General features: G+C 44.8%; 1 protein-coding gene across 2 annotated transcripts in view; it reads left to right on the forward strand.

The window, feature by feature from the left end:
* Positions 1–22,732: 22,732 nt before the first annotated feature.
* The window catches only part of CRIM1 (cysteine rich transmembrane BMP regulator 1), a 168,011-nt gene continuing 164,521 nt past the window's right edge, over positions 22,733–26,222 (forward strand). The window contains exon 1 of one of the 2 annotated variants that reach the window (XM_081156849.1): positions 22,733–23,355. In XM_081156849.1, the coding sequence (XP_081012975.1) occupies positions 23,022–23,355 (334 nt within the window). In that variant the 5' untranslated portion in view covers positions 22,733–23,021. The remainder of the gene's footprint in view (positions 23,356–26,222) is intronic. The other variant, XM_081156848.1, reaches the window with a different exon arrangement.

A 26,222-nucleotide genomic window follows, 5' to 3' on the forward strand; every position in this document is an offset into this window, starting at 1 on the left:
TCTCAAGGAACTAGGGAGAGAAGAGCAAACGAAAACAAGCAGAAGGAAGGACGTCATAAGAGTGAATTGGAAATCAATTAAATAAATAACAGAAACACAATGGAGAAAATCAATAAAATTAAAATTTGGTTCCTTGAAAAAAATCAACACAATTGACAAACATTTAGCTGGACTGGGCCATGGGAAAAGCAAAGAGACTTAAATTACTAAAATCAGGAATGAAAAGAGGGAATATTGCTATCAAACTCACAGAAGTAAAAAGGATTATAAGATAACACAAAATACAATTGTATGCCAATAAATTAGATAGCTTAGATAAAATGAACAAATTTCTAGAAAGATACAAACTACCAAAACTGATTTAAGAAGTAGAATATCTAAATAAACCTATAACAAAAACTTCCCACAAAGAAACCCCAGGATGAGATAGCTTCTTTGATGAACTCAACTAAATATTTAAAGAAAGATGAACCCCAATCCTTCACAAAGTCTCCCACCACAAAGAAGAGGAGGGAATATGTATTTCCTAACATTCTAGTATTACTGATTCCAAAACAAAAATGTCACGAGAAAGGAAAAAATACTAGCCAGTTGGGCCCAGCGACATATAAGAAGTACACCGTGACCAAGTGAGATTTATCCCAGGAATATAAAGTTTGTTCAATATTTATTAATCAACCATGTAATATACCACATTAATATAATATAGGGTGAAACCCACAGGATAATCTCAGTAGACAGAAAAAGTATTTGACTAAACCCATCACTCTTTCATAAACAGAAATACTCAGCTACTTAGGAATAACAGAGAACTTCCTCGACCTGACAGAGCACCTACGAAAATCCCACAGCTAACATCGTATTTAATGGAAAAAAGACTGAAGCTTTTCACCTAAGTCAAGAATAACATGAAGATATCCATTAATAAGCATCCACTTGGAAAGAAATAATTAAAATTATCTCTATTTTGAGATGTCATGACTTTGGACCTAGAAAATCCTAATGAATCCACATAAAAACTGTTATAACTAATAAGTTCGGCAAGGTTGCATGATATAAGAGCAATACACAAAAGTCAATTGTGTTTTTATACAGTAGCAATAAATAATCTGAAAGTGAAATTAAAGAACAATTTCATTTACAATAGTACCAAAAAAATAAAATACCTAGGAAAAATTTAAGAAAATAAGTGTAAAACTTGTATTTTAAAAAACTACAAAATATTGTTGAAAGAATATATAAATAAATGGGGGGAAATGATAATGGATTGGAAAGCCTAATATCGTTAAAATGGCAATACTACCCAAACTGGTCTATAGATTAAATGGAATCCCTATCAGAACAACAGTGGACTTTTTTACAGAAATTGACAAGCTAATCTTAAAATTTATATGGAAATACAAGAGACTTAGAACAACCAAAACAATATGGAAGAGGAAAAAAAAGAGAACATAATTGAAAGATTTAAATTAAATTCCTTGATTTCAAAACCTCCTATAAAGTTACAATAATCAAGACAGTGTGGTACTGTCAGAAGGGTAGGCATAAACATCATTGGAATAGATATCAGAGTCCAGAAATCTTACATTTATGGTCACTTTATTTTGGGGAATCAGTTGACAATATGGAAATCCAGAGAGACAGAAAATAGATTAGTGTTGTCAGGGGTAGAGGGAGAGGGGAATGAAGAGTAACTACTAATGATTACTGGGTATCTTTTTGGGGTGATGAACTGTTCTGGAATTATATTGTGGAGATGGGTGTACAGTTTTACAAATATACTAAAATCCATTGAATTGCACACTTTCTAAGAAATGAATGAATGAATATTCTAAATCATTCTCATACTTCTGGGCATTCATCTAAGTTTGTCCTATTATAAAATTATTTCTTAACATATATAGTCTCCCCATATAGACTGTATGATGCTCAATGGCAGGAATTCCATATTACTCACTTTTGTACCATGCAAAATATTTCTACATGGTCAGTGATCGATAAACAACTCCTGAAAAATTTAGTATCCCCACCATTTCAAGCTTCACGACATTTCTTTCCTTAAGAGCCTTCCAAAAGGCTTCAGTAAACTCCAAAAACAGTTGATGCAGCCAATCCAGCCTCTCCCACTCACCTTGGAGATTTGCAGCAAGCAGTTGCTGCCAAATAATTAGAAGCAAGAGCTTGTTTGTATCAATGCTGATTTTATTTTAGTTCTTGTCTGAAGAGCTACTTTGTTCGAGTGTTTTTCCTCGGTTCAGCCGTTGGAGTCTCCCAGGCCCCTCCTGCCCAGTAATCCAGGCTTTACTGCTCTCCTGCCCCCGCCCCCGCCTGTCTTTCTGCATCTCCTGCTTTCTAAATGCGGACCTCTGTGGCCAAACAACGAACACTTGCTCCATTTTTGTAGTCCCAGTCTAATGCCAGGCTGCCAGTTATCCCCACCTTCTTCTTCGGGACTCATTCATTCATTCATTCATTCATTCATTCACTCATTTGTTAGTAAATACCTGCTGAGGACCTGACACACACCTGCACTGTTCTGGCTGCTCTTGCTCCCATTGCCTGTGACGTTGATTCACTGGTGTGGAAATGGAGTGCTTGCCTGTGTCGCCTAGGTGAGAACGTTAGAGGAATTTGTTTGTATGCGCTAATACCCAGTGAAAAACTAGCTGACTGGCTGATAATAGTTTCCGTATTTGAAGGATCTTGAAAAATGAGTCAACTCCTTTTTATCTACTGTAGGCACCAGTGTTTTAATCAATTTTCATTTCAAACCTATCTCGAAATTTAAGCAAATTACCATCTGTTGCTTGGGTTGTACTGGTTATGGCTTCCGTGGTTTTTTGTTAGTTAGTTTGATTTTTTAGAGAGGGAAAGAGGGAGAGAAGGGGGGAGAAACATAGATTTGTTGTTCCACTTATTTCTGCATTCATTGGTTGCTTCCTGTATGTGCCTTGAGCGGAGACTGAACCCCCAAAATTGGCGTGTTGGGGCGACGCTCTAACCAGCTGAGTTACCCGACCAGGGCCAGGGCTTCAGTGGTAGTGTTACCCTCGCAGCTTAAGTCAGAAGAGAAAAATTGTTGAGCATGAAATCCTGCTTATATATGTACGCATGTTGTATGATTCCTGGCAGCTCTTCAGAAGATCTGGCCTAACTTCTGGAAGCCTCTTCAGTCTGTCCATATTAAAAGATGCACCATAAGTTCATCAATTCAGAAATTTGGCGATCTTCACCTATTTTTTAAATAGCGCAACAAAATCCTTCCTTCTCATTTTAGGAGGACCCCAGAAAAGCTGGGCGGGGGGCTTCATAGTGAAGCGGAGCTCAGTGAGCCCGGGGAGGCAGGGACGTTCCCTGAGGGGGCTGCTGGACCCCTGAGGTGGGCCCGGCAGAACCCCCAGCTCCAGGCCCGACAGATCCAGTTTCCGAAGAGCTTGCGTCTGCATGCGGAGCGCTTGCTCGGCCTGCCTCCTTCTCTCGCTTCTCCTCAAACAACATTAGTCCTGTTTCGTAGCAACTACCTACAGAGAAGTAGAAGCAGTTTTTTTTTGAATCAAGCCTCCTCTGGCGTGTCCAGCGCCTCCTTTGCTGTGGTGCCTCTCACCCGGCACGTCTGACCTGCCAGGAGCTGGACTTCCTCCCCCGCCCACACCTCTCTGCGGCCTGGCAACCAAATGTCTACTCCTGAAAGGTCAGATGTTTTCAAATCCTGACACTAACTCTTTTTTTTTTTAAGTTATCTTTATTGCTGAAAGTATTACAGATGTCCCCTTTTTCCCCATTGACCCCCTCCACCCCACCCCCCAGGCCTTCACCACTCTGTTGTCTGTGTCCACGGGTTGTGCATATATGCGTGTAAATTCTTTGGTTAGTCTCTCCCCACCCACCCCCCCCACCTTCCCTCTGGGGTTCAGCCTGTTACTCAAACTCTAGGCTATTTACCGGTAGGATCAGCATCTCGTGGGACATGGAGAAACGCAGAGTCTTAGACACTCTCCAGACCTTGAAGGAATCAGAATCTCCGGGGCGGGGCCCGGGAATCTGCCTGTGACAGGCCTCTAGGAGACGGCCTGATCTCGCTTCGTTTCAGCGCTGGCGGGTCTGTTCCCGCGCCAGTCTTGCCGTTCAGACTCTCGCCTAAAGCCCGCTCACCCCTCTCCCAGACCCTGTGGCCTGGATTCCTGTCCCGGTGCCTGGCCGCTGCTGTGCCCTCCGGGGGGCTTCCTGACCAGCCCCCCGGCCCCTCTGGCCGGGACTCCTGCCTGCAAACGCTCCCTGCCCTCACCCGCTCTGCTGGGCTCAGCCCCCCTTGACTTAGGTAGCCGCCTTTTTACTTCCTTTCCCACCCACCTTTCTGCCGAGGGCGCCTGCTGGCCCGACTGCGCGGGTGACATGCATGGTGCCCGTTGGCCAAGGTGCGCCCGCGGTGCCCTCTGCCGGCTGCCTTTCCCCTCTGCCCGTCCTCCTCACACCGCCAGGGATTGCCTGCGGAACAGGGCTGACTCTCTCTTCTGCTTAACGCCTCCAGGCCTCCAGTTCTCTGCAGAGTCGAGTCCAAGCTCCTTAGCCCGCCACCCAGCACCCTTCATGGGCCCCTTTCTCGTGTATATGACTCTCCTCTCTTTTCCCCATCCCTCTACCCCCCCACACAATGTCCTCATGTCCCCAAGCGTGTTCTCAGCCTAGGGACTGTCATTAGCTGTTCCCTCTGCCAGGAATGCTCTTCTGCCTCATACTTGAATGACTCACTTGTAGTCATTCATATTTTAGCTTAAAGATCACTGATTCAAAGAAATCTTCTTTAATAGTCCATCTAATGCCGCCACTTGGTCCATCTGAGATGACCATCACATCATGGTCAAAGTCGCTATAAAGCACTTAAATACCAATAAGATTTTTTTTTCTTGTGTGTTTGTAGCCTGTTTCCTTTCATTTCAGTATAAGCTCCATAAAAGCAGAGACCTTTTCTATCTTGTTCATTCAGAAACTGTGCCTGACAAAAAAAAGTAGGTACTCAATAGATTATTTGAAAAAGATGGAAAGAGGGAGGGAGGGAGGGAGGGAGGGAGGGAGGGAGGGAGGGAGGGAGGGAGGAAACACATAAAATAAATGTGAATAAAGAAGCATTTCCCCATATTTTAAAAGTAAATACATGTGGAAGTCTTGAAAAAAACAGTAAAAGTGATGATGATGATGATGATGATGATGATGGTGATGATGATGGTGATGGTGTGACAAGCTCTGGCTTCCCAGCTCCCCCTCAGCGAAGGTTAATCATTTCACCTTCGCCATGGCAGTGCTTTCTGGACATCCATACAGTAGCACTTCTCGTCTTATGTTGTAATTATTTACTGACACCGTTGTCTCTCCCTAAAGCCTTTCGGGCAGGAAATGTGTGCTGATAGCCCTAGTGCCTGGCACGGAGCCTGTAAAATAGAGGCTTAATAAATGCTGGAAGGACAGATGGGTAAAAGAAAGCGAGAGAAGGAAGCACTAGAATGATAACGTTAGGAATGGAAGATGTGCTTAAATTCCTCTCCTTTTTTGGTGCTGTTTCTTAGTCCAGTCGCTGGAAATGACTGCAGTAATGAACACACTCATCAGATGAGCACTTACAAGTTAGTGTAGCACGGAGATGGAGAGCGTGACTCTGGAGCCAGTCTACCTGGGGTCGCACCCCGGGGCAGCCACTCCTAGCTAAGTGGCTTTGGACAAATTACTTAACCTTCCTGTACCTCAGTTTCCTCATCTGTCAAATGGAGATGGTGATAAAATTCACCTCGTAGCGCTGTATGAAAACTAAAAGAGTTAACGTATACGTCAGTTAGCTTTTGATGCATTAAAACACTACCCTCAAGTTTAATAGTTGAAACAGTTACTAGCTCATGCTTCTCTGAGTTGACAGCTTGAGCTGGGCTCAGCTCAGTGCTTCTAGGTGGTTCTGCTGGTCTCCCTGTGCTGGCAGCCGGCTGGCAGGGCAGCAGGGGCTGGCTGGTCCCAAATGGCCACACTCGCGAGCCTTGTACTTGCTTTGTGTGACTGAGCCGTGCATCGTCAGCATTTATCAGTGGCTGGTTCCAACGGCTGAAGATGTGAGGCCACTCACAGGTACCAAAGCACCTGCCAACCTTTTCCTTTTATCACCTTTGCTGACTTCTCATTGGCCAAAGCAAGTCATATGGCCAAGGCCAGAGTCAAGAGGTAAGGAAACAGATTTTACTTCTTGATGAGAGGAGCTTCAAAATATTGCGGTCGCTTTTTAAAAATAGACAAACGCACAGACACAAACCAAACACTTAGGGTAGAAGCTTCTGCGTAGTAAGCAGTGTGTAGGTGCTAGTTACCAGCACAGGGGACACTGGACACAGGTGTTTCCTAACTCAGCCCCGATGGCACCGCTCTGAGTGCAAATTCAGGTGAATTACAAAATCGGAAGTAGAGTCAGGACACAGATCCAGAATGGAATGTTCTCACACAGTTTTATTTTATGGAAAAAATGGTAATTCTACAAAACTTGCAAAGCTAACTCCATTTACAGGAAGCTGTTCAGATTTCTGTATTATCAGTATGGCTTAGGAGGCAGGATCCTGGGTTCTGGAATCAAATCGCCTATGTTGGAATAATAGCTCACGACTTACTTGCTGGGTAAGCTCAGACAAATTGCCTAAGCACTCTAAGCTTTGATTTCTGCATCTCTGGTATTGGAGAAATGATAAATTTTAACTCCTGAGGTCCTTAAATGAGGGTTAATATGTAAAAAGCTTTTGTTATATAGTGAACATCCAACAATATTAGCTATTATTATTCTTAATTTTTTAAGAATCAAAAATCATCCGATATAGTTCAAAGATTCCCAAACTTGGTGGCACATTGGAATTACCAAGGGAGCATAAAAATACTGACACCTGTCCCATTCCAGAGATTTTGACATACATGGTCTGGAAGGAGGCCTTTGCTGGTGGATTTTGAAAGCTCCCAAGGTAGTTCTAAGTGCAGCTGAGATTTAGAAACTTGAGTCTATTGAAAAGGACATTAGAGATGATCCAGAGCATAGTCTTCATTTCATCAATGAGAAAACTGAGACCCCACGAGGTGATAGGCATTACTTAGTGGCAGCAGGTAGTCGGTAAGAAACCTGGAAACTGGTATCCACGGACTCCTGCCCACAGCTCTTTCCCTTTTATCTCGCCACTGCCAGGACAGGTTAACCTAGGCCAGCCCATGTGACCCTCCTCACCAAGAACCAGGAGCTGGGATAGGGAAAGTCCACCTGATGCCAAAGTCAATGTTTCTAGAATAATTCCAAGAATGATTTTGGTCTCTCTTGAAATTTTATTTTATTTTTAAATATGTTTTCATTGATTTTAGAGAGAGAGAAAGAGAGAGGGGGAGAGAGAGAGAAACATTGATGTGAGAGAGAAACATCAATTAGATGCCTCCTGCATGCCCCCTAATGGGGATCAAGCCCGAAACCCAGGCATATGCCCTGACTGGGAATCGAACCAGCAACCTTTTGGTGCATTGGTCTCCCTTGATTTTATAACTTTCTCCCTACACTTTCAGGTTCGAGTCATGGTATGATTTAGATCCTGCTTATGTTTGTTCTACTTAGACTTTTACTTCATTTATTCAGTTCTCCTTTGCAATGAAATTGCATCTTATATACACATTCGCGCAAGCTCCAAGCTATATTTCAAGGAGGGAAAAAAGCAAACTTTTCTTCCTTTCATCCCTCCCCTGACTCCACCCCATGAAGGACATTTGTCTGAGATTACTACCTACCTTCCTTGTGAATAATCTTCAGTGTAGGGAATTTCTTCCTCCTTTTAAATTGTTTACGGACACAGGAGTGTTCCTCAGTTCCTGAGAGTGATCCTGTTGCAATGCCAACAATTTGCAGGATCGGAGAACCAGCCTCCCCACAGGTCAGGAAAGATGGACAGGGCCGGGGGGACTGTGACTGCTCCCTGAGTGAAAGGCTGGCCTGGGAGGGCTAAGAGAAATGGATGGCTGGTGAGCTGGTGGTGTCTGCGTTTCCCAGGACCAGGCAGGGTCCTCAAAGAAAATTCCCTTTTTTCTTTTCTCTGCAGCTTAAGCCTTTACAAATATTAGCCCTTTGTCATTTTCTCAAAACTCCTAATTACTCAGATTGAAGGGAACAAATTTAATGAACAAGAGAAAGATGGGTACAGAGCAAGGGTCTCAGGATACTGGCCTTTTCAAAAAGTATTCTTACATGAATGAAATCAGGTACCAAATCAAACACGCAACATGAGCTTATTTGTGTATATATGTATATATATTTGCTTACCTCACTGAATAATGGGATTATAGAGAGGTGGGGTTTTTTTGGCTGATCTCTCGTTTCTGATTCTGTTATGATGAAGATGTATTACTTATAAAGTTAACTGATTTCTTTAATCACTTATTGATCGGGGGGGTGTACGTGTGGGCATGCATGCTCAGGTCTGTTGTATTTTCCATATGATATTTGGTTTCTTAAAAGAGGTATGGAATTAACTAATTTTTTAAAAATCACTTATTGATTCGTGAGTGAGTGTACATGCGTGCAGGCATGCTCAGGTCTGCTGGATTTTTGGCCTTTCTTCCAACCCTTACTAATCACTTTAAGCCAATTTGTATCATTTCCGGGGCCTCTTCAGCATTTGTGACACTTCCAATTCCGTCTGCAGATTTAATTAACGTGGTTCATACCCACTCTTCCACATCACTGATAACAAGAGACATGAAACTGGACCCCCAGTGACTGCTCCACCGCTTCGATTCCTCCCACCACTGGACCCTTCCTTCTGCTCTGCCCAGTTTCCAAGCCAAGCTGATTGAAACTGATTTTGCAAGTAAAATTCACTCAGACATTGCATCAGATGATTTATGAAGTCCACGCAGCCGTGCGGTGTCCCATTAATCACAGACACTACAATAATCTATTTGTGTGCAGCAGTCCTCATAAATCGGAATAAAATAAATTCCACCAGCGCATCCTCAGCTTTGGTGACAGGGCGCATGGCTTTATGCAGGGCACCGTGCACATAATGCAATGTTAGCGGACCTGCAGATTCCTGAGCTTGGTCAAGCAAGTAAAAATATGCATTCGCTTTCAGATGCATGCCACAGCTAAAGAAATTACAGCTTGTTGATCCACGGGGAGAGAGAATTTCTTTAGGGCTCAGTGCTCTCATATTTTTTTATGAAAACTGAAGTAAATGAACAAGTATTGAGGCACAACAAAAAAAGTGGGGAGATGATTTTATTAACAAACAGTCCAGAATTATATCATCAAATAGATGCTGAGCCCTTAATTGTCGTCATCATTTGGAGACCCTTATTTCAATGATACAGCATTATGAAATAGTTGTGTAAATTCTCTTTTGAGATTGTTCCATTTCACATAATAAAGAAATATTATGGTGAGCTCACTTCATTTGTGAGTGTATTTCTTATCTTGAATACACTCCAAAATTATTGCAAACCACGTCTGGTATGATTGTGAATGATCTAGCTAGGTAATAATCTTGTGGGGTGTTTTTTTTTTTTCAAAATGTAAATAGATTTATTTTTTAATTGTAAAGAAAATATTATAAAATTAAAATTTAACAAAATAAGAATATATTGCGTGAAATAATGGCACAAAAAACATATTTTAAAAATGTGTGAAATTCTAACACACAAAGATGATCACTCTTAATGTATTAGGTGAGTCACTTTTCCAGAATATTATCTACATGTGTGTGTTTGTGTGTAGAGAGATAGATATAGAGATACAGATACACATAGAATGAGGAAAGCTGAGATTCTACTGTAATTGTTATATCATCACCTGCTTTTAAAAACTGAGCACTATATTGTGGATATCTCTCCAATATAATGAATATAGAAGCACATTATATTTTAATAACTATAATTTTCCATTACATAGATTTATTTACTCAAAACTCCATTAATGGACATTTAATTTTCAATTTTGTAACTATAAACAAGACTATGAGGACCATCCTGGTTATTATATATCTGTACATGTAACCTCATTCTCTTCTTCTTAGAATAAGAAATTTTCTTAGAATAAGAATTCTTTTCTTAAAATAAACTCTTAAAATTGTGATATCTGGATCAGGGATTTGTCCAGCTAATATTTTGATGTGTATTGCTAAATTGCCTTCCAGAAAAATTATACCAAGTTTTACCATGACCAATAATTCATAAAGGTATTTATTGCCCTCATCCTTGCTAATCCTGGATACTGTCAATTTTAAAAATGTATGTTGAGCCCTGGCCCGGTGGCCTGGTTGGTTGGAGAGTCATCCCACACACCAGAAAGGTTGTGGGTTCGACCCCGGTCCAGGTGCGTATGGAAGGCAACTGATCAATGTTTCTCTCTCCCCCCTCCCTTCTTTCCTCTCTCCCTATAATCAATAAACATATCCTTGGGCGAGGATTTTAAAAAATGTTAGCCAATCTGATAGATGAAAGTGTTTTCTCATTATTTTAATTTGCATGCCTTTGGCTATTTTTAGTAGTTGACCATCTTTTCATGTGTTTATTGGTCATTTACATTTCTTCTTTTGGGAGTTACCTGTCCCTGTACATTTCCATTTGGGGGAGGCAATGTTCATCATTTTTATTGATTTATAGAAGTACTCTTATACTATGTTAATGCTGCTTTTAATCAAAACCAAGGTCTGAGCCTAATGAGTCTAATTTCCTTGTAGATTTGCAATGGAACGAGAGGTCAGTTCCAAAAATATATTGAGAAATGACGGCATTCTTAGAAAATAGGTTTATTTTCCCAAAGTGACAATGTTAGTGCTTTGAAAACAATACCCATCTGTATATTTTATTCTTACGTATTTGTTTAAATAAAACATTCTAATCCTTAGGCTTGCTTAAGAGCCTGCGCTTTGGAATTAGGTTGCCTATCTTCAAATCCCAATCCTTTCATCTAGGACCTGGACAACTACCTAAGACAAGTTGCTTAACTGTCTGTGCCTTGGTTTCCTCATCTATAAAATGAAGACGATAATAGTCCCTACTGCACAAAGTTCTTGGGCATTCAGTGAGAGGGTGCACATAAACTATTTATAATAGAACCGAGAACATTTATGGCTCACTCTTTAATAGCTATTATTAAGAGCAATATTATATAGTTTCGTGGCCTGCTCAAACCTAAACCACCAGGTATACTTTAACGCGTTCTTAAATGTACATTTATTGCTCTATTTGCAGGTAAGCTGTCTTGATGATATATTCAGACTCAAATTTCATTTTAAGAACTTAAAAATAAAAGAGTGTTCTAATGTGAGATACAAATCAGAAACCAAAGGACGCTCTCTCCTTAGTTCTTCGGTGACTTTTTGAATATAACGAGAGAATAAAAAAGAATGTTCTAATTTTTGCACAGGCCTGTACAGTTTATGCATCACCTAAGCAGGATTTAGACAGTTGAGAAGCAAGACAAGGCTGAGATGGACGCCGAAGGGGAGGAAAAGACCTAGAAGCTCTGTTGGGCACTAAGGCTGGGTGAAGTCATTGTTCTGAGTAGGTACATGGCCACTGCCCGGATCTGCAAGGACATGGAGGCACCAAGAAGCCTAGCCGAGATGTTCTGATTCTGGAATAATATAACCTGCCCAGACTCCATGTAGGGTGGGCTGGTACTGGGCACAGGGTACTACAGTGTCATACTGAGGCATGAGGTCACCAAACCTGGGTCTCACTCCTAACTCCAGCACGTGGCCTCTGATCTTGGAATAGTTACGTAACATCTCTGAACCTCAGTTCCTCTTCGGTAAAAATGTCTGATCATATCTTACAATGAGATTGCTGTGAAGATTAAAGGAGTTAAGATATGCAAAGTATTTTGCATATATTCAGTTCCATGTTCTCAATTAATGGTTGCTAGGGAGCAGAGAAGACATTGAAGTTATTTAAGAACGAAACTCCAAGGGTACTGATGAAGCAGAACAAACGCCTGGCCGATGAGGCCAGTTAGAAGGGATCCCCAGTGGATAGAAAGGTTGGGTAACCAATACGAAGGGACGCAGCCCCACGCAGCCTACTGGTCTGTACTGTTTCTTAGAGATAAAAAGGGGTGTTCATGGCGAGTGAGTGTTCCAAGGTTTGGGGCTTGGAGAAAGAAGCAAATACTCAACAGAACTCCATCCAACATGCCATGTAAACTGACTGGAGTCAGATGGAAGGAGTAAAACAGTAATGTGGGGAGTGCTGTTTTCTAGAGACTGCTACTCTGGGAGCGGGTGGAGTGCCCAGGGCCGTGTGGCAGGAGCTGGTGCACAGAGAGGCAGGTGGTGCCCATCAGAAACCCAGGCAGCAAATGCCCAGGCATCAGAGCACAACCCAGGAACCATCACTCCTCCGCTGAGGTTAGGAGGCGGGCAACCGGCATCTAGGCAAAAGGGATTAGATCCCAGCTATGGAGTGAGTCCGAGAAAAGAGAGGGGAACTAATAACAAATGAATTAACTGTAAACTGTGGCAATTAGAGGCAAAAGGTCCTTTTGTAGTGTCTGCTCAGTGACTGGAGTCAGAGCTCATCCAGAGGCAGGTACAGAAGCAGCCCACAGAGGGGCAGCGGTGGGGGTCTTTGCTAGAGCCTCCCGGGGGAGGCTGCTAAGAGTCAGCAGATTAAAGGTAATCGGCCCCCTTGGAGCTCATTCTCCTGGTCTGTAAAATGAAGGAGTTGGACCTGAGGATACCTGAAGCCTCTTCCAGGACGTTAAACTTTATTTCTGTAAGAAATTCAGGGCAAAGAGCAGACGCCCTTGGGTAGGGCACTCAAGGGGCCTCCAGCTCAATGGGCCTGCACTTTCCTCCCAAAATGTTGATTCCTAATAGATGCTAAATGATACTTTATATAATTAAGCTTTTCATCTGAGAAAATGTGATTTTAATGAGAAGCTAAAAGCCTTAGGTTCTTTAGGTTGTAACCGTGTGGCAAAGAACAAAAAGAACCAAAAGATGTTTAACCCGTTGGACTCAGGGACCCCTAATCTATTTTGGAATTTCAAACTCGACTGTGGCATGTTGGGTTCTGTACCACAGCTCACTATTCACGGCTATGCTATTTGGTCAGTCTCCCAACTATTTTCTGGCTTCCAGCCAGCGTCCCTCTGTTACTCTGCTGCCATAATTTCAATTTTTTATTAAATATAAGATATCATCACTTGCAAGCAACAACCTTACTTTATAAACCACTGGGAAAGAAGTTAACAACTGTCAATTGAACTATGTGGGATACATTTCACCTTCAAAGTTGTTAAAATATTGTAAAAGTGTCTTAAAAACAATAAGATACGGTATCTATAAAATAGGAATCGGATGAGGTCATCTGTCTCTAAAAGCTCCAAGCATTCCCCCATAGAATGAAGTCTAACCTCTTTGCTATAGGGTTTTGGGTCTTCGCCATCCAGCCCAACTTTACTGGCCTTGTCTCCTAACAGTTGCCACCAGGCACACAGTCACCTCGAACTTTTTTTCCCCCCGCTACAAAAGCACATGTTCTTTTAACAGCACACAGTGTGGAGCAAAAGTAAGCTAACAGTTGTGAGTACACAAAACACAGTTTATTCTTGTATTATTATTTACTAATTATTGTATTACTTTCCACATGAATAACTGTAAACCTACTTTTGCCCCACCTTGTATATTAAACACCTACTATGTACCAAACCCTAGTCCAGGCACTTCACTGTTTCCTGTGCTCACAAGCTCTTCTCCTTCCTCTCTCGCCCCTGAACTTGGTATCTCTTCTTCCTTCAAGATCCAACCCAACTATCTTCTCCTCCATGAAAAAGCTTTGTGAAACTTTCTCCAATTTCCTCATGTAAGTTTCTATTATACTATGTTAAAACTGCTCATTTACCAGTTGCCCATACTAGACAGGGGACCCTCAAGCAGAAGGAAAGTGACATTTATTTTTATAGTCAGAGTAGTGATTAGGAATGTAGGATCCAGCTGCCTGGCTTCAAAGTCCCTGTCCTGCCTATTAGGAAATCATGAACCCTAAGTGGGAAGACATGAAAAGTAGCATTTTAGGGGAAATACAGACTGTGAGGGAGTATAATCACTATGAGGTGAAGTTCTTGGGTTTGATCCTGACACAAGCCAGAAGTATTACTATGTTCTAGAACCATAGACTAGGCCTCATCTCACAAGCTTTAAAAGTAGCAAACATTTAGTGCATATCTGAACCTATTACAGGTTTGAAAAAATCTCCGCATTAAAAATGTTAGAAGACTTATTAAATATCTGTGATATGCTCAGAATCCTATAAGTGCTAATTCCCTATGTGACTGATGAAAAAAAAAAATTTATAAATAACTTATTCAAAGTCACACAACAGTGATGAACATAGTCAAAATTGGATCCTGTCAACCTGACTCCCAAGATCGTGTTCTTTCCATTAGGGCACTTTTGGCACAACGCCTCACCATGGTGGAGGACATTCCTAATTTATGCAATAATCTGTCAAAGAAAAAATAGAATAGGCCTCTTGTTCGAACACCTGTGATTGGCATTGCTGGTTAGCTCTTCTCCCTGGCAGATCTAAATAGAAAACATGACGTGGTCTTTGGCAATAATCAGCTAATGATGGAGACGCGCTTGGAATCTCCTCCTGTGCTGTTTTCCTGCGTGGTTTCATGCCTCGCGAGCTCAGGCTTCCAGTTTGCTTGCTGACCTCAGACCAGCAGCCATTTCCACAGCCACAGTCCACTGGCAACCAGCATTTGGTCAACGAGCTTGATTTGTTGCATAAACTCCCGTTTGATCTAGGGAAAGCTGGTAAAGAACAACCAATGCAGCCAATAAGATGACCAAGACACATAAGGCTATCAGAGAAAATTAAAAATAAAGAAGATGGGTAAGATGACTTTAGAATCCAATATTAAAATATTCTTTAAATTCAAATGGCAAATGTAAGGAGGTACTGATTTAAAGTCCATAATAAACCCACGGATGTTGCTGCAATGAGGGTGAGACTAGAGAAGAAGGCCTCAACAGGGGGCACACGTGGGAAGTTTTACAGAAGAGGCTTGGAGAGGAGGTATATTCTAAAGGACTTGTTCAAAAAAAAAAGAGAGAGAAAATGAGGATTTGAAGAGTTTCATTCTCCTTTGAGTGCATACAACCTTGGCAACCCACTATAAAGTCATGGGCAGAGGTAGTCTGAGAGTGCAGAGGCTCAGAATTAAAACTCACTGTGTAGTATAAGGTAGATGGCCACCTTCTCATTTGTGTAGGTGGAAAGTTTCTATATTATTTATTTTAATTGTTTTAACCAGGATGAACAAAATTCTAAGGTCCTCTTGGAACCTAATAATATTGAAAATATTTTAAATGCCAGGATTGGTAACCTAATCATTATACATTCATTATATAGTCAACAAACAAATGCAGGTTAGTTATAAGTGCATGTTCAAAATTGCATTTTGTCTGAGAATATATAGTAATAGTTAGGGCCCGACTAAAACAGTAAGTATTATTTCTGTTCCAGCTAAAATAGCATGTTAGGACAGGCTAGCAGCTGTAACAAACAAGCCCCAAATCTCAGTGACTTATCCCAGTAAAGATTCATTGCTCACTCAGATCTCACTGAGGTTCAATGAGGTGTGTGTGACTGTCGTACATGGAAGGTTTGCTTCATGCAGTCATTCGGGGACTTAGGATCTATCCATTTAGTGACTCCAAATTCTAGGGCCTCAGAGTCCTCCGTGGTATGCTCTGTAGTGGACCAGCACAGAGAATTAAAAAATATGCAGGATTGTGGAGAGGTTTCAGGGGCTGGCCTAGACAAGATCCCCATTCTTCCCATCCACATTCCATGGCACAACCCAACTGGCTGTCTAGTTGTGTGTCCACAATGAAAAGAAGGAATATAGATATTGGTAACCTAGGTAGTGAATTCTTGTTTCAGTGAAAAGACAGCTGTATGAAATATAGAACAGGAATATAAAAATATCAGAATGCTAATGAACATGCTCATATCGGAGTTGACATTCAAATGAGCGATGTCTCCTTGTCACCAGTCACTGGAAACCCTGTGTGCTTGTTCAATGGAAACACCCAATGCCTACCTTTTTTTTTTAACTCTTTTTTTGATATTTTCTCTGGACCATGGGTTGGTTCTTTAAAATATTCTCAATAAATCTCCATCCTTTGAGGATCAGTTTGAAAGAGATTATAAACAGTAAGTTAGAGCCCTAACCAAATCACTCAGTTGGTTGGAGCATTGTCCCATACACCAAAAGGTTTCGGGTTCAATCCCCAGTCCAGGCACATGGAGGAGGCAAGTGATTGACCTCTCTCTCTCTCTCCCCCTTACTCTTCCTCTAAAAAATTAATAAGAACATATATTAGGGTGAAGATTTTTTTAAAAGTTAGAGCCAAGTCTGGTGAATGAAGAACATCATCTACTTGAGTTGTAATATGTTGAAATATGACAATTAAATAATGAGGCTATTTTCTCATGGACTCTACAAGGCAATTCCAAAATAAACGTTATAAAAACGTTTTGAGTAATACCATCGTTTTTTAAATTAATGTAATTTTATTTCTTGACATAGGTGTCATGTAAATTTGGGAAAAGTGTCTGCAGTTTGGATCTATGACTTCAGATGATTAAAACCATGCAGAACAGGCAGCTGGGCAGACAGAGCAGACAGAGATGGGGAGCAATGTAGCGATGGAAACTCCTCCCGCTCCTCATTGCCATGCAGGCTGGGTCCTCTTTTCTCAGTTTTCTTCCACTTGCTTTTTCCAGGCATCCAGAAGAATGCCTGCAAGCACAGAATAGCAACTAAAATAGCCGCACCTTTTGAGCAGACTCAATCATTTACTTCCTTTTATTAGTTCAGTTTTATAAAAGCACTCCTTCCTTGGGGGAAATTTTTAATTGAGGACATACACTTTCCTTAAAATCACAGTGCATACAATTTGCCAGGTTACAGGATTTGGTAATTTTTCAGGTTAAAAATATTAGATGATTCACAGCGAAAACCTCCAAATGTTGAACATTTTTAAGGATCTAATGAAATAATGAGAGTGAACACGATTTCTAAAAGTTACGGGGGGGGGGGGGGGAGGAGGTTTACAATGTCAGGTGCTTTTCAAGTAACAGGAAGGAAGGGGTTTCATTTGGTGCTGGAGGGCATGTGTGCAGATTAAACCTTCTGGAGGGCAATGTGGCCATGCATGTGAAAAAATGGGCAGACTTTTTAACCCACAATCAACAATTTCTCTTTAGAAATTTACCAAAGAAAATCATTGGACAACTGTTTGAAGCTTTGGCTAAATGGAAATACATTTCAGCTTTGTTTATGACAGTGAAAATGTAAAACAGATAAATGAAACCCTAAAGCTATATTAATACAGCATTATTAAATATAATATGGTATATCCACTCAATGGAATAATATTCAGTGGCATAAAGGATGCAGTTATTGATCCTAAAGATCAATATGCCATGTGTAGCTATAAGTTAAATAGCAGTTATAAAGTAGGATGCATATCCCATTTTATACTTTATTGGGGAAAATAAGTCTTCAAGAATGTATAACAAATGTTATTAATGGTTAATATCTCAGTGGTGGGATTTTGGCTGATCGTTTTCATTAGGAGCAGTATTGTATAACGTACATTCTGGAGCCATACTGTCTGGGTTTGAATCCCAATTTTTCCTTTTAAATAGTGTGACATTGGGCATATTATTTAACCTTTCTATGTCTCGGGTTCTCCACCTGTAAAATGCAGGTAATTATAAACCTATCTCATCAGGTTCTAGTGAGGATTAGCTGTGGCAATACACCTAGGTAATTAGTATACACCTATAGCAAACTCTGCATACCTATTTGTTATTCAGAACCTAGGAAGACAATGGAGATGTTTCCATTTTGAGAAAAGCGCTAATCACTATTTTAACTTTTCATATGCAAATTAGCAAAGAAGGCAAGGTATTGCCCTAGATGTTAATTTTAATTAGGTCCACCGAAAGCAATAGAACTGAAAAGAAAAGCAACTCACCGTCATTCAACTTACTACAAGAGGCAGTTAAATACGAAGGTTCTTAAGGCAAAACAAGATGGGATTTCAATCCCAATAGTCATCCTCAGAGCCCTGAGACCTTGCAAGTCACCCAACCTTCTGTATAGAACCTGGGCCTGATTTCTCACTATAAAATGGAGACAATTGAAGGCATTGGAGATGATCTAAGTCATTGGCCTTATCTGACTATTCTGTAGATTAATTAAATTAACCCATGTGAAGTGCTTATTAGCAAGCACTCTATAAAGCTGAGCTACTACTACTATTATTATCATCATTTTTACTTACTACCCTTTAAAATGAGTCTTAGACTGGAGTAGGTTCCAAAAAATATCACAAAGGTTACAATTTCAAGACTAGACAAACTGCAAAGTAGGACCAACAGGAAGATTGCCAAAAGGGAAAAAAAACAAAGTCAAATATGTGGTCCACAGATGTTGTGTAGTAATAGGTGCTGAGATATCACATAGCAGGGATTCCAGCTCCGGTGTAAAACTTGAGGAGACATTCAATTAAAAGCACTCTGAAAATAACAATAGAGGAGAGCAACCACTTTATTCACACAATGCCCTGTATGGTTGGTATTGTTGTCTCCATTTACAAAGGAGGAAACATTCAGAAAGAATAAATAACTTGTTCAGACTGGCGAAGGAAGCCGGGCGAGGAGTCCTAGGCCCAGCTGGAAAGGGAACCTGTGTTCCGGGACGCGCCTCTTCTAGCAGCTCTGGATCAGCTGCCACACACAGGCCGAGGAGCTGAGCAGGAGCTCCCTTAGTAAAAAGAGGTACTAAGTGGTGATAGCACAGTCCAAGTACCAGATCCAGTGCTCAAGATCAGATGGCTGGGCTCCCAAACTAGGTGCCCCCCTACGTCACTGAAACGGCCCAAGCCAAGATGACTCGAGGACCCATGCAGAGGTGACTCCAGCGGAGGGGAACCAGAGATGGGGGGAGGGTGAAATGCGCCAGACCTGGTGCCCTGCTGTTTTCATAGATCTTTCTCCTATGTAAGCAATTAACAGTATAAAATGAGACTTTTTACTCTTGTGCAACACAATTCTAAGTGTGTGTGTGTATCAGACTTAAAAGGCAACTTCTGCAGTTTTCTTTTTGTTTCAGGAAAAGCCAGCATAAACCATCTGCACATCCCTCAGTGTGACTGGAGAGGCTGGGCTAGACGCCGTACCAGGGAGGAGGGCTCTAAGGCTAGAGTTCTGATTCTGTCTTCTCAGTTCCACTTTCTGCTATGAGGCCAACTGGACACTTTGATTTTCAGACATTGTTGACGATGTAACAAACCCCTCCCATCCAAACCCTCAACGGCCAATAGAGGGCAGACTGTCTCTTCTCCAGGCTTCCACCAGATATATATTCTAGTTCCCTTTCCTTTCCCACCTGTGGGATTCTTTTGTTTTCTGGTTTTTGGTTTTGTGTTTGGTTGGTGTTGTTTTTCCAGTTTGGATGCCTCCCTCTTGCCCCAACCACCGTCTCAAGGGCTTATTTTAGAGGCATTTACTAAAACCAAGACAAAAGGACCCCAGACAAGAATGCTAATACCTTTCCGTCTGTAATTCTTCCCTCTTTCCCGTTTTCAACTCACTCACCTATGCATGTATTCTTATAAACCATGCCCCCTCCCATATGCTGTCAATCTAATGGGGTTCAGAGCTATTTACAGAAAGATTTATAATATAACATAAATACTACAAGCAGAGGTCCTTACAAAATGCTATAGAATAAATAAGGGGAAAGCTCAAGACACTTCCCAGAGGAGGAGGCATTAAACCATGCTCCATGTACAACTCCAACGCTTACATTTGTCCATGCCTTTCAGGGTCCGTGTAGTCTCGCCCAGTCCGCTTTCTCCTCCGACCCCCAAACGTCAGCATGTTGGGACCACCCAACTTCTCTTCTGTATCCTTAGTCTAGCCTCTAAAGATGAGAATTCTTCTGTGTTGAGATACATCCATCTTACATCTTAAAACGCTCTCCAGTTCTAAGTTGGCTTGGATTCCCGCAAGAAGTCAACCTTTATTTACCTTCTGGGTTGTTCTACCTCTAGAACCCCAAGAAGGATGGATGGTGACCTCCATACTGTCTCTTGCCTGCGTTCAGTCTCTAGCTTCCCCTAACCCTTAATATATTGCCTTAAAAAAGGAAAAGAAAAAACAGGTGAAAAAGCAAGACTCCGACAGCGATTAGTACTCTTTTTTAAAAGAAAAGTGGGTTTCTTACTTGTGCATTTTTCATCACCTGACCTTGGCTTTTCCTGTTGAGTCCTACAATGTTATCTGCTGTGTTTTAAAAAAATGTATTTATACTTCCATTTGAACAGAAATATAGATAACTTCCTCTGCAAGAGTGGAAAGCGCTTTTTAACACAGCACAATGATGACAGTTTGTTGGCAAATCCCACGATGAAGTGCTGCTGCAGAGTTGGGGTTCAAGAAACAACCATGTTTGACAGTGTTGTAGGGCTTATTTTTCTTGAATTTCGCTACTAAAAAGTCTAGCACACATTAAATGGTTTTATCACTTAATGCTTACAATTATAGAACTTTTGGGTCTGAGGTCACCTAACCTGACCTCCTACATAATTGCAGGAATTGTCTGTACAGCATCCTTGGAAACTAGTCGTCCTAACAGCTCTAGAAGGGTTTACCTTCTAGAAAATGGGATGCTCACTGCCCCTTCCCACTGCTGAACATCTTCTCTGTCACCCTCGGATAATCAGTGATCATTAATGGGCCTCTTCCCCTCCTCAGGACAAAGACACATGATTGTAGAAATGTTTAGTTTTCTGATGCCAGCGACTGGGGAATATTCCACTGGTAACTTTGGCTTTTCCGTTCAGGACTAGAGTGGTTAAACCAAAATATTTATAATAAGTATAAATTTGTTCCGCAAACAGAGGATTTCAAAGGCAGCTCTGTTTCCTTTCTCCTTACACTGCCATGCTATTAACTTAGGGTCATTAGTCATGATTTTCAGGACCCACTTGGCTGTCGCCTTCCTGCAGCCAGACCATTTGGGATCAGAAAGTCCACTGATCTAAAGTCCACTGAGCCATTCCCACCTCACACCTGCCACAGGACCTGATTGTGTTTTCCACACCGATCCGTCCCTTTGTGTTAATTCACTAATTTTACCGACTTTGGTACACATTCTTTGAATGAACGGTGGGCCACTACAGAGCTGATCATTGCAGAACCTTTTCCGACAGCCACAGAAGAGAAAAAAAATCTCCAGAGCATGCATTCTGCATCACTTGTTGCTTTTTGAAGAACAACATAAATAACATTAAGCATACGACTTTTTAAAATTTTATTTATTGATTTTAAAGAGAAGAGGGGGGAGGGAGAGAGAAACATCGATTTGTTCTTCCAGTGGTTTATGCATCATTCATCGGGCCGTTCTTGCCGGTGCCCTGACCTGGGTGGAACCCGCAACCCTGGCGCATCCGGCCGCGCTCTAACCAGCCGAGCTACCCGGCGAGGGCCATGCGTCTTTATTAATATACTCACAATAAATGAAAACGTTAAAACCCACCCCTTTTGTCCGTGAGGTTGGGGAGGAACAGGGCACTGGCAGATGGCATGAACGGGGCCTGAGACACAGGGCGCAGTCCTGCGGGACTCGTGCTAGTCCACACTCGGCCTTGCTGGAGGGAGAGCAGGAATCGCCTCCTTTCCGTCCGCGCCCTCCCGCAACAGCACCTGGCACAGCGCGGGGACCAAGCCCACGGCGCGCGGCGGCAAAGCTCACCCCGAGCCGCAGCCCCCCCCCCCCGGTATAGTTACGGAGGCCGTTGGAAGCACTTAGTGAATTCACCAGCAGCTTCGCGGAGGCCCGACCTTCCGAGACTCCATTACATGGTGTCTTTACAGGGTGTACTCCCGGCGCGGCTGAAAGATGGATTCCCGTCCAGCGTGCGAAGGCTCCACGCCTTTCCTCCCCGTCCCGGGCTTCGATCCGGAGGGTGCCCGGGCCCCGGCGGCAACAATCCCTCCGGGCCCGAGCTTCTGGGGCCCCCGTGGCCCCGCGAACGGAAAACTGGCCGCGGCGATCTCGCCCTCGGGGCTCCCGGGAAGGCCGCCGTGCGCGCGGGCGCTCGCCGCTCGTGGGGAGCCCCCGGACCCCGAGCCGCCGCGCGACGGCGGAAACGGGCGCGCAAAAGCGCGGCGGCGGGGCCGGCTCCGGGCTCGGGCTCCGGGAGGAGGAGGGGAGCAGAAGGAGGCGTGAGGGGGAGGGAGGGAGGCCTCGGCCCCGGGAGGGGGCGGGGAGGGGAGGGGAGGGGGCGGGGGCCGGCGGGCCGGGAGGGGGCGCGGGGGCAGCCAATGAGCGGCGCGCAGCGCGGGGGGGCGAGGCCTGGGGATGAGGTAGGCGGGGGAGGGAGCCGCGGAGCGCAGAGGCTCCAGCCATAAACAAGCGCCCGGAGGAGCCGCGCAGGAGTGCGTGGAGAGGGGCGCGCGAGCGAACGCCGCGAGCCTTCCGCTGCTGCACCGCGCCCGCTCGGCGGCTCGGCAGGCGGGAGCCGCCCGCAGGCTGCGCCCCGCCAGCGCCGCGGGGCCGGCCGCCGCGGAGGAGGCGAGGGAGGCGGCGCCGCCAGCCCCGGCCGGAGCCGAGCGCAGCCGTCGCCGCCAGAAGTTTGGGTTGAACCGGAGCTGCCGGGAAGAAACTTTTTTCTTTTTCCCCCCTCCCTCCCGGGAGGAGGAGGCGGAGGGGAAGCCACCGCTGGCGCCGACGCTCGTGGGCTCGGGGTCGGCGCGGCCCGCACGAGGGGCGGGGGCCTCGCCCCGCGAGGGGAGGCGCGCCCCGGGGGCCCCTAGGGGGGCGGCGGGGACCGCGGGCTGCGGGTGCGGCGGCGGCGGCGCGTGTGCCCCACGCAGGGGAGGGCGCCCGCCCGGCTCCTGGCCCGGCTGCGAGGAGGAGGCGGCGGCGCAGGAGGATGTACTTGGTGGCGGGGGGCAGGGGGCTGGCCGGCTGCGGGCACCTCCTGGTCTCGCCGCGGCCGCTGCTGCCGCTGCTGCTGGCGCTCTCCGGCTCCCTGGCGCTGGTCTGCCTGCCCTGCGACGACTCCAAGTGCGAAGAGCCCAGGAACTGCCCGGGGAGCATCGTGCAGGGCGTCTGCGGCTGCTGCTACATGTGCGCCCGCCAGAAGAACGAGACCTGCGGCGGCGCCTACGGGCTCCACGGCGCCTGCGACCGGGGGCTGCGCTGTGTCATCCGCCCCCCGCTCAATGGCGACTCCATCACCGAGTACGAAGTGGGCGTTTGCGAAGGTAGGGCCCCCTCCCGCCCGGCGCGCGCGGTTCCCCGGCGCTGAACAAAGTTTGGCCGAGACTTTCCCGTGGAGAAAGGACCCCGCGGGGGAAGGGGCGGCCCCCGCCCCCGGGAGGGCGTCCCCGCGTCCCCCGGTTCCCGCTCGCTGCCTCCCCCCGCCCCCGCGCTTGGCCCGCCGCGGGCGAGGTTGCGTTTCGTGGGTGGAGGCGGGCCAGTGGGGGGTCACCCCCAGCCGCGCACAGGCTCGCACACGTGTGGCCGTTCGGGCCGGGGCTGGGTGTGGTGGTCCGGCCCTGCGCCCCGAGGTGGGGCGCCGCGGGAGGGGGCACTGCGGCGGCGCCCCGGAGCCCCTCGGGGACCCCGAGCCCCGCGCCCCCACTAGCGCAGTGTGGGGCGAGTGCCGCGCGCCCACCGCGGAGTCCTAGCAGGCGGAGGAGACGCGTCTGCATCTGTCTCCCTGCGACTCTCCTTATTTTTCCCTCGCGCTCCTGCTGCACCCCCTTCCTCCTCCTTCGCGTGCACACACATTTCGGCTCCGGCCTCTGTCAGCCCCGGGGAAGTTCCTTGCGGCGGTTACTCATTTATTTGCCTCTGGGAGACGGTCAGAGGCTTTCTCTTCTGAATGCAGGGGGCAGGGGGCTTGCGCCGGGAGTGCAAAGTAGTTTCTGTTATCTGCGGCGTTTCCAACCCGCGCCCCGGCTTCCTCCTTTTTGTGTGACAGCGAGGATGGCTGTGCGGGTGCCTCCGCGGAGCGTGGTGCGGCCGCGGGGGCGGCTGGCGGGGGAGGTGAGGCTCGGGAGTCTCCCTCCCCGGGGAGCGCGGCCGCAGGAGGGTGTGGGCCTTCAGCCGGGCCCGCCCGCTCGGCCTCGGGGTGCCTGGCTTGGTGTGGGGTCTAGACCGAGGCAGTGAGTTCTTTTCATTTGGCTCATGGGCAGGACTCGTGAGCACCAGTTGAAAGTGGGGTCGCTGCCTGGGCTGACGTTGGGGTGATGCTGCTGCTCTGGGGCATCCTGGTGTCTGAGCGGAGGAGCAGCGAGGAGGAGGGAAAGGGCCCTCGGCCCCCTGTCCCCTCCCTGCTACTCAGCCAGCACCTAGGGAAGCAGGGAAGGAGGAAGGGTCTATTCTGGGCATCCTTAAGCATGTGTGTGCTGATAGTGCTGGGGTACTGGAAAGAGGGCAGCAACCTTAGGGGTTTGGTGGGTGAAGTAAAAGGCTTCAGTTCTGCAGTTTTCTTTAAATACACACATATGCATATTTATTTATACCTGCAGTGTTTGGGTTTTGGGCAGGAAAATCCGGGATGTCTTTCTTGTTCGGAAGCTAGTGGGCAGTGAGTGGAGGGAACACTTCTCGGAAGGGAAGGGAAGGGTTCTGCACCCTTAGGAGGACACTGGGTTGGAAGAGTTCATTTGCCTGACATACAAACGCCTCTCAGACTAGTGTTAAGTCCCATTTTGTCTCACATCAGGAAAAACTGCCAGGAGATTAACTTCTGATACAATTTCATGTGTTTGACTTGGGTAATTCTGTATGACCTGGACTAAAAGATGCATCTTTGAACCCTGCCACTTGGAGTGTACAGTTGACTTCAGCCAGCCTCCCATAAACCTGAAAAGAACAAGCATCGCGAAACAGGGTTAAATGCAGTGGAAACTGCTGCGCTCTGAGGAGGACTTTGGGAGGTTCTAAAGATTCTGACCCTTGTTTTTTTTTTGTTCATGCTGTATTTCTGGCGAAGGAAATGTGGAGCCCCCGGAACAGTCACAGTAATCAAGTGTTTTGGCAACAATAGCCCGGTGTCACAGTATATAGTTATTTTGGCAGTTTGCTGGTGAGCCTTCATTCCTCTGAAATGATGCGATCCCTCATAGCTTCCTTTCTTCTGGTAACACCCTGTACACTTGTATTAGCCTTGAAAATGCTTGGAAATATTTGTTGCCACGATTATATCTGAGTTCATGTTCTCTAGCAACACTTTTCACTTAGCAGGCCTGTTTTCAGCTACCAAAATTGTGTGCCCAGGGCATGTTGTGTTATTTTTTTAGAATTCTAAAAGCAGCAGTCAAGTGTTCCTTCTGAACCCATGAAACCAAAGTTAGAAGTGAAGTACAGTGCTACGTGGCATGACCTATGGTTGGACTTAGATATTTTCAAAAGTGTGTCTAAAATGTTCAGTATTTTCACTGTACTACAAGATTTTTGGAAAACATAGCTTACGTGAGTAACCTTTTTTCTTTTTAAGAATTAGAGAAATCTTTACATGTCAGTAATAATTTAGAAGATGCTGACTTTCTCTTGTTTTTCCCTTACTTTGCAAGGAATTTCTCAATGGCCAGTGTTTCTCTCAGTTTCCATTTTAATTCAGCCAGCATGCACTGAAACATGATTATCATAACTAACATGAATAGGAATTGATATATTTTATTCATGTTGAAGTCTTTTTTGCTTCAATTTTTGCACTAAAATGACCCCTACTGGTTGTATCTGTTAATGAAAATTCTTGAAAAACTTTCTATTTAATTGGCTCCACTGAGAAAACATATTGCATGGTATAGAAATATCATGACTAACCTACCTGCTTTGGAGAAATAATTTAAATACAAATTACATTGCTCTGTTTGCCAGCTTGCAGCACTTTTTATTTGTGTCACTTCCCAGACTGGCTTTGTGGGGGGAAATCATGTTTTTAACTGCAGTTCACAAAGTTAGGTTGATAAATCAGTGCAGAAAGGAACCCCTTCCAACTTGTGGCCCACTGCCTTAGGTGTTTAAGGCACACCGGCTCATAGCAGGCTCTCAATAAACGTGCATTGGATAGGTGGATGAACAGTCCTCTCCATAGAAAGAATACTGAAGCAAAAGTGTT

Source organism: Miniopterus schreibersii, assembly GCF_964146895.1.
Source record: "Miniopterus schreibersii genome assembly, chromosome: 13".
Lineage (NCBI taxonomy): Eukaryota > Metazoa > Chordata > Mammalia > Chiroptera > Miniopteridae > Miniopterus > Miniopterus schreibersii.